General features: G+C 36.7%; 2 protein-coding genes across 2 annotated transcripts; both read left to right on the forward strand.

Moving 5' to 3' along the window:
- The first annotated feature begins 6,755 nt into the window (after positions 1-6,755).
- Positions 6,756-10,751, forward strand: LOC137738140 (replication factor C subunit 2). The gene is made up of 12 exons (XM_068477773.1): positions 6,756-6,889; positions 6,992-7,070; positions 7,172-7,251; positions 7,646-7,768; positions 7,868-7,937; positions 8,008-8,081; positions 8,514-8,634; positions 8,751-8,813; positions 9,398-9,457; positions 9,903-10,028; positions 10,126-10,209; positions 10,359-10,751. Exons 1-12 carry the CDS (start codon positions 6,846-6,848, stop codon positions 10,452-10,454), a joined length of 1,020 nt encoding a protein of 339 aa, XP_068333874.1. The 5' UTR covers positions 6,756-6,845; the 3' UTR covers positions 10,455-10,751.
- A 1,700-nt stretch (positions 10,752-12,451) lies between these two features.
- Positions 12,452-13,290, forward strand: LOC137718630 (uncharacterized). The gene has a single exon (XM_068458182.1). It carries the CDS (start codon positions 12,519-12,521, stop codon positions 13,113-13,115), a length of 597 nt encoding a protein of 198 aa, XP_068314283.1. The 5' UTR covers positions 12,452-12,518; the 3' UTR covers positions 13,116-13,290.
- Positions 13,291-13,592: the final 302 nt, after the last annotated feature.

A 13,592-nucleotide genomic window follows, 5' to 3' on the forward strand; every position in this document is an offset into this window, starting at 1 on the left:
TTTTATGATTAATTAGAAAGCCTAAATAAATCATAGAAGCGATGAAAGATCATGTTTGGGATTCAATATAGTTCGGGTTCTTTCGAGCTCATCGGGCCCAAACCACAAGCATTGGATGACTTGGAAAAGAAAAAGGCCCAAGAAGAAAGCCTAGCACAAGGGGCCGGCTGCCTTAAGACAAAAAGTGTGAGAGATTGACTTTCACTTCACCTTATAAAAGGTGTGTTAAGGGACCATGTGATGAGATAACTAAAGGATGATGAAATTAATTAATTAATTAAGTTTTATGATTAATTAGAAAGTCTAAATAAATCATAGAAGCGATGAAAGATCATGTTTGAGATTAAATATAGTTCGGGTTCCTTCGAGCTCATTGGGCCCAAACCACAAGCATTGGATGACTTGGAAAAGAAAAAGGCCCAAGAAGAAAGCCTAGCACAATGGGTCGACTGCCTTAAGACAAAAAGAGCGAGAGATTGACTTTCACTTCACCTTATAAAAGGTGTGTTAAGGGAAAAAGTTCCTTAGGGTTTTTGTGTGTGTCTTTCTAGCCTCAAAAGAAAACAACTCTCTGTCTCTCTTTTCCCACACAAGGTTGGCCACCAAAGGGAGAGTTAACTAATCATCTATTTTCCTTTTGGTTATTCATTCATCCATCTCACTACACTAGCGGGTGTGGATCTTTAGAGGTCTTCTACACTTGGAGGGTTAAGGGTACCGTTTGGTACGTCCCACACTTGGTGCGCCAAATTGCTTGGAACGCATTGTCCCGTGGAACGAATTATAGTTAATTTTTTGTACCACCCTCCCCCTAGAACAGACTTGTTCTAGCCCATGGAACACAAAATGATGGTTTTTTTGGACAACAATACCTGTTCTCTTTTTCATTAATTCCACTGTCTACTTTATCTCTCCCATCGCCTCCCTCTGTTTTACCCTCTGTTCTACCATCTCTCTCTCATGTAGCATTTTCCTCCACCACAAACCCAGCAACCCAACCATAGCTAACCCAATCCTAGAAAACCCATATGAACCCAACCCCCACGTTCCTCTCGCCGCCTCCCTCATCCCTGCCGCCACCCACTAAAAAGACGTGGTCGACACCGTCGCTTGACAATACCCCGCTGCTTCTCCAACTCAACACCCCTTGAAGTCTTGATTCAACATCAAGAGAGGAGGTATATCTATGATTGAGTACATAAACAAATAATTAGAAAATTTATTTCTTCAAAAACTCTCGAATTCTGCTCCAATGAAGATTGAATTGAAAGTTTCGATTGGATGACAGAGGTTGCGGTTTCAAGCGAGTGGTCGAAATTTTTATGGGCCGTGGATCTGGTCCCTTGATGCTAATAGAGAATCTAGATAGCCGGGGAGAGAAGGAAAGAATATTGCGGTCCTGCAGAGGAAGAGAATGGAGAGAAAGATCCAAAGAGGTCTTAGTTCGAGAATCTAAGATATGGGGATCAAATCCCTGGGGTTGAGAGGATGGATACGCTTGTCATTTAATCCTTCATGCCATTCTGCCATGCGCGTACCAAACACGGAATAGAACAATTGTCCAATCCTGTCTTGCACATACCAAACGTAGCATGGAACTTCCGTTCCATTCCATTCAATTTCGTCTCGTCATTGTTTGTTTAGCTCAAATCATATTTTACAATATTAGGAATTAATTTTTGTAAATAATAATTTGTTTAATAAAAACAAGTAGCATATGTTGGATTCAGTTTTGGTCAATTATCCGAGAACACACAACCATGAACCAACAGGTCATGTTGACACATAGTTTATAACTTAAGTAATTAGAAATATTTATTTTGTACTTTTATAGACTTCAATTCTATTTATCTTATTTTGATATCGCGCGAGTAACATTTAGGCTAAATATTTACTTAAAAACATGTCGTGTTAATCGAACTGACTACAATAATTCTAAGTAGTACAATCTAATGGTGTAATGCTCACTCAATGAGGAAATTTGGAAAATAAGCATATTTTGGATTCTAAATAAAATTATAACCACATTTTAAAGTTTACTAGCATATGGGCACACACAAAAGTGTGTGAGAAAATTTTTTATTTTTGTTTTTGAAATAGAAGGAGAGAGGAAGGAAGTGATAGAGAACGTGAGGGTGGGCACACATAAAAACAGCAAAATTTGGTTGTGTGAAATTACATTTTGCCCATATTTCTTATTCATGTTCTATTTTAATTAGAGAGTTAAACTGGTAATTTCATAGAATTTTGGTTGACAATGAGTGTTTTATTAATTAGTAGAGATAATAATTATAACCAAAATTGGATATGTAAGTACTAATATATCTTTAATGATTAAAATCCTCATATTTTGCTCTTAATGGTGAACTAAGGGTTTGTAACTGTAAAGGTCTTCTTAGCCTAACAATACTTGGCTACTCAAAGATGAGTAGGAATTCTACTAAAAAATTTTCAAAATTGGTCGTTGTTAATTTATAAAACTTCGTGTTTATAATCATAACCGTTCATATTATAAATCACCATACAAAGATCGCATCTGCAAAAAATCAATTAAAACTAAGGTTGTTTAGTCATCAAACTATTTAAAAACAAATGAACGGTATTGGTAAAAACATTATGAATCGTCTATGTATTTGTTACAATAGATTGAATAAACGACATTAGTTTTAATTTATTTTTTGCAAAGATGTTTTTTACAATGTGATTCATAGTATGAACGGTTCTGATTATAAGCACAAAGCTCCACTATTAAAACACTAAGAATTTTGAGTAGCAAAGTATTGTTCTCCCCAGTCGCCGCCACGACTTTAATTATTCTACTGTATGAAACTGAATTTTCATACAGTTAAAGAAAAAGAGGAGGAAAATGGTTCGTATTTGGGCGTTGGAGGATAGTAGGAGAAGGTTGGTGTTTGGAAATAATACAAAAGGTTGGGGTGGCAGCGGCATTTGGTGTCGTGGCGGCAGAGCACCAACCAGACTCAAAGGGGGACTCAGATTCTCTCCGAAACTCTTCCAAACCAATCAATATCAACCGATCAAGACCAATTGTGCAGTCAAAAATAAAACTTTTGTTTTCATAAGGGGTGTGATATCCACACACCCATTTTTACTTTTCACACACCCTTCTAATTTTCGCCCGTCAGATCGGATGAAATGAAGAAGAACAACGGACAAAAATTAACAAAAGGTGTGTGAGAAGTAAAAAGGGGTGTGTGGTAGCACACCCCCTTTCAAAGCAATTCCATCCCTAAAGACTTTGCGCCAGCACCCAGCTCATTTATCCACTCAAGTGAACAGTAATAGACCAAAGCATCTCCACCCCTAACAAAAAATAGCCTAGTCAATTTTATTAAAATATTATTAATTTTTATTATAAAATAATAAAAAATAATAATTTTATTTTTAATTTTTGACTTTAATCTCTGTAAGCACTTTGCAACTTCTTCTTTCCCAACCTCACTCCCACACTCCAAAACCCAAATCAACGGCGTGATAATCCCAGCTCCGATTAGAACAACCTTGTACGAACGAAGCCCAGAAATAACAGAAACAATCTTTGCAGACAACCTCATGTCGTCTCTGCAAGCTCTGTTGCTGGACCTCGAAACGACGATCACGAACCGCTATGTCAAACGCCGACGTTCTAAACCTCCGATAGGTTTCTTGCGTGAATATCGAGTCTTGCGGAAAGCATGTCCAAGTCGCTCTGCATCAGGAGCTTCCCGCTGTACCAAAGATTGACGCAACAACGAGCTCCTCTCCCTCATTCTCCCTCCGTGGCTCCTTGCCCTCCGACGCCACGCTGGCTTCAGCAGTGCGTCACTTAGGCCAGTCCCAAGGTCTGTCAATTTCGGGCAGACCTGGAGATCAGCTTGGGTTGGGTGCCAATCAATAGAACGGGCTGGAGTAGATTGGCTGAGTGCGAGCCTTATTTTTTGGCAGAGTGCCGGCCTAACCACCCCCGGTGGAACTGCTCTCATAAAACTTTTGAAGGACCTGGATCCTCTTCGGCTCCTTATCTGCGGATCTCGTAGTGATCAATTCATCTAAACTGTTGGCTACACATCCTACGGGCATAATTCGTTTTGAATATTTTATTTTTTTTCCAGCTTGCACGCACCATGGAAGGTTTCTTTTTGTTTCATCATTTTGGTCGGTTGGTTGCCTTCTTCATCCCCATACGTCTGCATTCCTTTTTATTTTGTTTGCACCACCTGGGGCAACATAGATCTTGGTCAAGGGTCGTAATGAAGTTTCCGGTGTTTTGGCCATCTAAGTAAATTTCAGATAAACTCTAACTGCAGGGCCTTCTCCCCCCTTGACCCATGCCTTGCGTTCTCAAGAACAATTCGACTGTTGGTTCAATTTTGACATGGAAGAACTCGTGCTGCTTAGTTTGCTGTGTATTTGAGATTTGGGGAGAGAGATGAGAAGGAAAGAGAACAACAAGTGCTACCGGAAAAATAGAGAGCAGTGGGAAGCCATGATTGCTGGAAATGAATTAAAAAGAGCAACAACGTATCACCAGAAAAGAGAGTGCCTCGTTTTTGTGAGGAGCAACAAGAGAGCCGTAGAAATCCCATGTCAAATTATAATAGTCAAATTAATATTGATGGCTAATGTAACAATCTAAAGTTTTATGTCAAATTTGATACTTCTTCAATCAAATTGTCAAATGTTATTTTCTTATTAAAATATAATTTTAAATGGTTCTAGTTATTAGAAAATAATTTGAAACAAAATTTTTATGTGAGTTTTCATGAAAATAGTTTGGGTTAAGTTTATTTTAACAAAAAAATTATGCTATAACTTTATTTAATGAAAAAAAACATAAATTTAACGAAAAACCCTTAAATTTCAATAAAAGGACAAATGAACATAAGTTTTAATGAAAATAACACAATTTTAATATAATTTTTTTTAATAAAATCTTAACGCTTGGGATCCGTGCGTTCATTTATGAAACTGAATAATACTACACTATTTATTGTTTCAGTTTTATAATAGTGTCTAGTTCAAGGTCAACTTTCATAAATAGTGTCTAGTTCTTGGTTATATTTCATAAATAGTGCCTAGTTATTAGGTCCAGTTTCATAAATAATATATAGTAATTGGTACAATTTAATAAATACTGTCTCTTTCTTAGTCTAGTTTCATAAATATTGCCTATTTATTGGTCCACTTTCATAAAGAGTGTCTAGTTCTTGATCATGTTTCATAAATATTGTTTAGTTCTTGGTCTAATTTCATAAATAGTGTATAATTCAGTTTCATAAATAATTTTCACATATTGGTTTAGTTTTAGAAATAGTGCCTAATTCTTGGCTTCCACTTATTGGTCTAGTTTCATAAATAATGTCTATTTATTGGTTTAATTTCATAAATAATGCCTACTTACTGGTCAAGCTTTATAAATAGTATCTCATTCTTGGTTCAATTTCATAAGGTTTGAAACTTAGGCCGTGTTTGGTCATGTAAAAGTACCCATTGCGCTGGAAATGATGAGCCCAAAAGTGATATTTTCAATCAAAACCTTGAGAAGATTACGTTTTCAGTAATTATATTAAAAAAAACTGTTTTCAATTGCCAAATTAAAATTCCCTCACATTTTTTACATATTTACAATAGTTAAATGCAGCTTTCCATCCAATTTCTTAAGCTTGGATGTCATCATAGAGAAATTTTTCCTTATACCCGTAAGTGGGGGGAAATTTTATTTTTTATGTTATTAATTTTTTAACACAAGAATCTCACTATTTGTATAGAAACACATGGTGTATCGAGTTCCGAGCACATTGAAAAATCTCTCGTCATCTTGGCTACCATTGGAAAACAATATCACAAAAATAAAACTAAAGAATGTAATTCAATTTGAAGTCTTTTTCTTATTCTAAGCAAAAAAGAAAAGAAAAAAAAAATCTCATAATAATAGTTGATAATTCAAGAGAAATGCAAGTGATAATTAAAAAAGAATTTGGATCCCATCTAAATTCAAATTGTGGGAATCCTAGGGATCTTCATATCTTAATCATTCATTGTGTATCGTGCGGTTATAAATGATTTAACTTTTTTTATTTTAAATTAAACACAAATAGTAGCTGACAAAAATTGACTACACGATATACGATAAATGATTAGGAAACAAAGTGAATCCGGAGAGGATTCTCTTTCATTAAAAAAAGCGAGAAGTTGCAATGGTTGTTTGTTTCCAGCAAATAAAACATTGGGCTTAGACCACTCGCTAGTCCCCTCACGCGAGTATGGTAAGTTTTTTTTTTATTTTTTTCCTTGTCTTTATAATTAAATAAAATTATTAGATGATTTTTGGTTAAAATGTAAAGTTTTGAAACTATTTTCATTAGTTTTCTTAATTTTTATTGGTTGAATTATTAGCGGAATAAGGAACCCAACACTAAAATTAATTAAAAATAAATTTGACATTAATGTTAAATTTGATTCTAATCACAAATGCTTCAAATCGAATGAGCAAATAACACTTCTATTGAAAAGATTTTTTATGCCAAATATGCATAATGACATTTCAGCTAGAATTCTAACATCTCATTTGAATATGCTCTAAGCAGCTCCTTTCTGTTTGTGAAATAAATTAAAAAGCTTACTAGCCGCATGATTTGCGTCCACTTTGAATTAACGGCCACGATGATGTGGTCAGCAGGCTCCCCATAGAAAGATCCGGAGAGGATCTAGACCTAATTTAATTGGTTTAATTGGACCTTAAAACAGTACGTTTGTTGTTCCTCCTCTTCCGTCCCCAAAGCGGGAAAAGCAAAAGCCCTACTCAGTATTGAGGCGGGACTGCCTTTCTGAAAAACAAGACATCCATGGCGCCACTGGTTCAGAGCTCTCAACCATGGGTCGAAAAATAGTACCATTCCTCTCTCTCTCTCTATCTCTCTCTCTACAATTACATTCCAATTTAGGGCTTAATTTTGTTGATTTCAATTTTGAATGTTATGTAATTTGTCAGTCGGCCGAGGCAAGTGAAAGATGTGGCGCAGCAGGACGAGGTGGTCCGAGTCCTCACCAATACCCTCGAGACATCAAATGTAACATCCGTGAAGCTTCAATTTTCAAAACCCTAATGCACTTACTCCTATTTCTTCATCTGTTTAGTTCTGTGACTTGGGGTTTTTTGTTTTGTTTGCAGTGTCCTCACATGCTCTTCTATGGTCCGCCGGGTACCGGAAAAACCACCACCGCTCTCGCCATCGCTCACCAGCTTTTCGGGTTTGCCTCCTGCCCACTTTATTATTTATCTGAAATTCCAAAGATTGTGTATTTATGTGCTTTCAGCTCTTTAAAACTTGTTTTCCCAAATTGCATTGTAATTTGATGCCATGATTCTCGAAAGTCTTCAAATGGGTTGAGTGATTCCGAAATTCTTTCGGGCTGACTAGATTTAGATGGTACTAGGAGGGACCATGATGACTCTAGACATGGCTTTATGGTTTCTTATTATTTTCGGGTAGTTAAATTGAATGATGTTATTTGGGGTGTTTCAGCATACGACTGAGCACTATCTATCACATTTTACTCTGAATTCAAATTCTTTGCATCGGGTTTTATTCATTGTACGCATTGCTATAAAATTTTCACTGTTTTAATCACAATCTTTTTGCAGACCTGAACTCTACAAGTCTAGAGTGCTGGAGCTCAATGCAAGTGATGATCGTGGGATCAATGTTGTTCGGACAAAGATCAAAGATTTTGCTGCTGTTGCTGTGGGTAGTAATCAACGTCCAGGGTATATTCTCATATCTGAGAACTCTTATTTTCAATTTTACTCATATATTCTCCGTTTCCATTGTTTATGGGTATGTATTCCCTTTCCTCAATGCTGCAGGGGTTACCCATGTCCACCATTTAAGATCATAATCCTTGACGAGGCAGATTCAATGACAGAAGATGCTCAGGCACGTTTGTTATCTCTTCATTGCCTAAAAAGTACTAGGAATGCCCTCTCACTTACTCTCTGCTATGCAGAATGCCCTAAGACGTACAATGGAAACTCACTCCAAAGTCACCCGATTCTTTTTTATATGCAATTATATCAGCAGGTGCACCTTCCGTACTTTTTTATTTGTTTAATTAGGCAATATGCAATTCCTTTTTATATGTTTGGTTCACTTAAACTTTTGGTAACCCAGTTTCTTCCTTTATTTTATTTTGGGGCGGGTTTGATAAAATACAGTTGAAACTTGGTTTTGTTTGGAGGGGTTTAGAAACCTTGATCATTTTCACTCTTGCATTGTAAGAGTATCCTGAGATGTCTGAGGGAACACAATTGTTTATTTTAAAATACCTTCTTTAGGAACTGTTCGTGTATAATAATGTCTACGTAGGAAATGTCACTGAAATGCAGTGAAAGGAAGGTTTCAAATAATAACAGTTAATTTAAAATGTCTTTAGGTTCTGTCATTAAATTGTAATATACATGAATCAAGGGCAGGCTTTGCACTTGATGATCAATGAGTTTGTTGTTTTTGTAGGATCATAGAGCCACTTGCTTCGAGATGTGCAAAGTTCAGGTTTAAGCCACTTTCAGAAGATATCATGATCACCCGCGTATTGCATATTTGCCAAGAAGAAGGCCTTAACCTGGATCCAGAGGTGTGTACATCATAGCTGAAGTATTGTACTGCATATTGTGGTTTGTTGAAAATGGAATCTTTGAATCAGTTTTGGGGTTTTGACATCCTCATACAAAGTGTTGATCTACATTGTAGGCCCTGTCAACACTAAGCTCTATCTCACAAGGTGATCTTCGTCGGGCTATTACATACTTGCAGGTAATTGGGGGTTAGTCAAGAAAAATTGCCTCTTTTCTTGTTCATCTATTTTCTCCCGAAAGACTTGTTAGATAACCACCATCAGTATCTATTAAGGCTGTACTTCAGTAGTTTATACATTTTTGGCTGCTTAATTGATGATGTGTTTTTGTGAAGCATGATGTTAATTGAAATTGTGTTGGAAATTCTTTGGCTTTAAGCATCTTGAAAGTTTAGCACCCAACTTTTGGGTGTCCGGGAATGATGATATTGAGGAATATTGTTGAACTGGTCAGTGATCACAGTATCCCTAGTGCAAGTAAAATGCTTTGGTATTTTTGTTGTTTGTTAAAATCTTGTAGTTATATGAAATGCTCTTGGTTAGCCCAGTGTTAGTTAAACTTAATATATCCAACTACTTTGAGATTTTTCTCCCATTTCTGCGTTCATCTAAATTAGACCTTTACAGAAGTTTCGTGCTTCAAATTTTTTTCCTTTTTTTTCCTTGTTACTAACGGACTTGTCCACATTGGTAAGGCATTAACATTAGATCCTGCTAAGTCTCTCATTGTTGAATTTTAAGTTGTACTTTCGAAATATTGCAGTCAGCTGCTCGCTTATTTGGATCTTCTATTTCTTCAAAGGAGCTGATTAGTGTGTCTGGGGTAAGTAACAAGACAGTTAAATTTGATGATGATATAGAAACTTGTTTCTTTATTTTTATGCATGTTAGGCAGTAACGTTAATGTTATATAGTTATAGCATACAACTATGTGTAGTTGCAACAAATGAGAACATAGGTTTGCTTTGAGATTGAGCACAAGATGCTTGAAGTTATTTATTATAACTTATAACTTGAGCAACTGAAGAACTATATTGTAGCGGGTCATTTATGTTCTTCTGACGTCTGTCATTTCCCACTGTTAGTCTCACGAAATTGGGGACTTAGGTACAGTGGAATCCTATGTCGGGAAATTTGTGTTTGATTCTAGCATTGAGCATTAAAATGAAATGGCCCCTCTTAAGGTTGAATGTGTTTGGCATCCCAAGGGGTTTTTGTTTACATCAAGTCCCTGCTCCATCCTGATGTCCAATAATTGCGTTCTTCAGGTAGTCCCGGAGGAAGTTGTCGAGGCATTCTTCTCTGCGTGCAGGGGTGATAACTTTGACTTGGCAAACAAGGAAGTCAACAATGTAATTGCAGAGGGATATCCAGTCTCTCAAATGCTTTCACAGGTTTTAGTTTCACCCTTTTAATCGAATCACCTATTAGTTCATTATGATTGTCGTCATCCATATGAAATAAGCAAAAGTAATACAAGATTGCTTCTAGTTATTTGAGGTGGTGGTTCAGGCAGATGACATATTAGATGAACAGAAGGCTAGAATATGCAAGAAATTGGGCGAAGCAGATAAGGTAAGAGAGGTTAACTACCTTTCATAGGCATGTCATATGTTGTGCAAAGTTTTAATTTAGCTTATTAAGTTCGATTAATCAATATCTTAATAAATTAAGGCAGGCTTATCTTGTGCAAAATTTTAATTGAGCTCCTATTTATGATGCAGTGTCTTGTGGATGGGGCTGACGAGTACTTGCAGCTGCTTGACGTGGCCAGCAGTATGATGCGAGCTGTTTGTAACATGCAGGAAGATTTCTCTTAGGAATGCTGAGCTAGTTTTCGGGTTAGTTTCAGAACCCAAATGCAGATTGATCCGTATGCGGCTAGATCTGGTAGAACCAAGATGTTTAAATTCCGAAAAAATTGTTATGTTGTGAAATAGACCAACCACTTGCTGATAGTTATTTTCGGTTTGACACGCCATAGCTAATTAATTGGAATTCGCAGAGCATTAGGTGGAAAACATGATTAAGGGGTAATGATTATGATTTCTAGAAGAAACATGATTTGAGTCCTTTCACGTTTGGACAATGAAACGGCCGGTCACCCTTATTGGAAATGTACACCATCTTTTGTCCGGGAAATTGGACCGAGATTGCGGGGCAAAAGGGGAGATTTTCACGTACTAGAACACGGTCGCGTAATGTTATAGTTTGAGTGGAATAATAATTCCATATGATGGTGTTTCGAGCCGATCCAAATATTATTCAGGACAAAAATCCGTGAAGGAGCTAAAATTTACTTAAAAGAGTCGAGTAATGTTATAGTCTGAGTGGAATAATAATTCCATATGATGGTGTTTCGAGCAGATCCAAATATTATTCAGGACAAAAATCCGTGAAGGAGCTAAAATTTACTTTAAAAGAGTCACGAGTATGAATATCATGGAAACGTAGGCAACTTTCTTCCATGGCTAACTGTGAACCCGTGTCCCAAAGTGTCACACCCAACCATGCATCAATAAATTCTATCCTCAGCTATTTGCCCGTGAAGTATCTTCTTTAATAAATACAAGAAAGAATAGGGAAGGTTGAAATCAAAGGACCTGGCTTCTCTGCCTTCTCAATTACACTCATATCTTCTCTTATTTGTACAGTCATGGTTAAGCCACGTCAATATTTTATATCATTATTGCCTTTTGTCTTATTCTCTATAAAAAAAATCAATATAAAATATCGATGTGGTTTAACCGTGACCGCACAAAATAAGAGGGGATGAGAGTGTATGAGAACTAGGAGGGCAGAGAAGCCGGGTTCGAAATCAAATACTCACTTAGGGGTAGAACTGTTTATGTTTTTTGAGATCCATGATTTTGACAAAAAATGCTTTTATTTATTTATTTACCAAACACAATTTTAGCCCTAGCTTTTTTAAAAAGCTGTTTTTAAAATAATTTCAGCAATACCAAATCAGCCTTAAGCTACAAAATTTTAAGAGTAATGCTAGGTAGATCAAACCAAACTTGTAAACCATATGATGTGTCACTAATAGAAAATGAGCATGTTAATCAATACTGAAGTAATAATTCAATTGTAAATGACCACATCAAACGGTTTCACAAATTGGATTTACAAGTTTGGTCTCATTAACATTCATCATAAATGTTTTCTTAGTTACCAGATGACAAATGAATGCGCACTCCTATTATTGTTCATTTAATAGATATCAAAGGAAGGTTGATAATAAAAATATTAAAAAAAATACATCTATATTTCTCCACTTTGAGATATCAAATTTGATCACGGAAACGGAACTCGATGCGGTTTGATGAGAGTCGATAGTGTTTTAATTTCCCTCCAAATGCGCCTGAAAATGGAAGCACATGTTATAGTGACTCATTCAACAAGCAAAAAAGTCAGAGCGCGATTGAATTATCCTTTTGGCATTTTTCCAATTTTCTTGGGTTCTATAATTACGATTCTTAATTTATTTGATATATTTAGATAATTAAGTAATTTCATATTAATGATTTTTTATTTATTTATTTATTTTATTTATGAATGATATTCAAATACATATTAAAGACTTGCATAATTCTAGTTATAAAATTTATTCACTAAAAACTCGATATTGGTAAGAAGTGAGACATGTGCATTTTTTATAATACACAACTATTATCCAATTAATAATATCACGTGTCGTTGTGACGGGAACCATTTAAAGTCAAGTACATGATTGGATTGGACCCTTCTTAGGATGGCCCACCTACCCAACTTAATGCCTCTGATCCCGGCGGGACCAACCTTCAATTTTCTTCAATCCCCCGCACTCCCTCCTCTATATATTCCTCTCGGTTGCAGAAATTAATCATAGAAAATTCAAAAAAATGGCAGTAGATGATTACGATGACCATTCTTTCACTAAACCAGGAGCAATCCCATTTCAGTGGGAAATTAAACCCGGCGTCCCCAAAATCCAATACCAACAACAAAAACAATTACCGCCACAGACGCCGCCGCCGTCACAGTCGCATTCTCACAAACACCTTCAGCTCAAACCCCCGCCATCCGGGTCAATCTTTCTGCCTCCGCCGGAGCCCCACACTCGGACCCGCTCCTTCCGCTCCCCTTCAGCTTCTCGAACCCGGTCCGAGCGCTGGCGGTTTGAGCAACCCAATAACTTCCTTTCAAGACGATCAGAAGCCATTTCGTCGGCCGGTTGCTTTATGTCTCCTCTTCTGAGGGGGAAACCGAGCAGCAAGAGCAAAAGGGGGAGCGGTGGTGCTAGGACGGTGCCCGTACCCGAGTCCGAACCCGATTACACTTTGGACCTTGAGACACTGGCGCGGTGGTCTGTGTCGTCTCGGAAAACGCTGCTCTCGCCGTTCCGTTACTCACCCGCGTCGACGTCGTCTTACTCGTCTAACAGGTCTTCCCCGCGACCCGTTAGTGATGCTGAATGGGCCGGGTTTGGACTCTTTTGAATGGGCTATAAATGGGATATGTAATATCCAAGGGCAAGGTGGGTATTCGGCTGTTGGGTAGCTTTAGCTCTCTGGTCATACAAGACTAAGAAGAGTACTTCGAACTTTTATTTTTCTTTCCAAATGTTATCAAATATCACTATTAATGTAATAAATAGCGTTATTTCTAGTGAGTCTGTTTCACTGTGGTTATGAAGCATGATAAAATTCTCATAAATTGGGATTGAAAGAGGTAGATAATCGTGATTTGTCATCAGTTGTCTCCTTTTTTAAATAAGTAAGAAAAAAACAAATAGCGCTATTTTATTATGTATATCGGTAATTCAATATGTTATTGACAAATATTTTATTGAACTTAAGATCTCACTTATAAGTGAAGAAGAATGCCATTAAATCATAATATTAATTTTTTTTTTTCTTATTAGAAGGCCAAGATCACAGGTCTTGTTGATACTGGATCTTGGATGTAGTTGTGTG

Source organism: Pyrus communis, chromosome 1, assembly GCF_963583255.1.
Source record: "Pyrus communis chromosome 1, drPyrComm1.1, whole genome shotgun sequence".
Classification (NCBI taxonomy): domain Eukaryota; kingdom Viridiplantae; phylum Streptophyta; class Magnoliopsida; order Rosales; family Rosaceae; genus Pyrus; species Pyrus communis.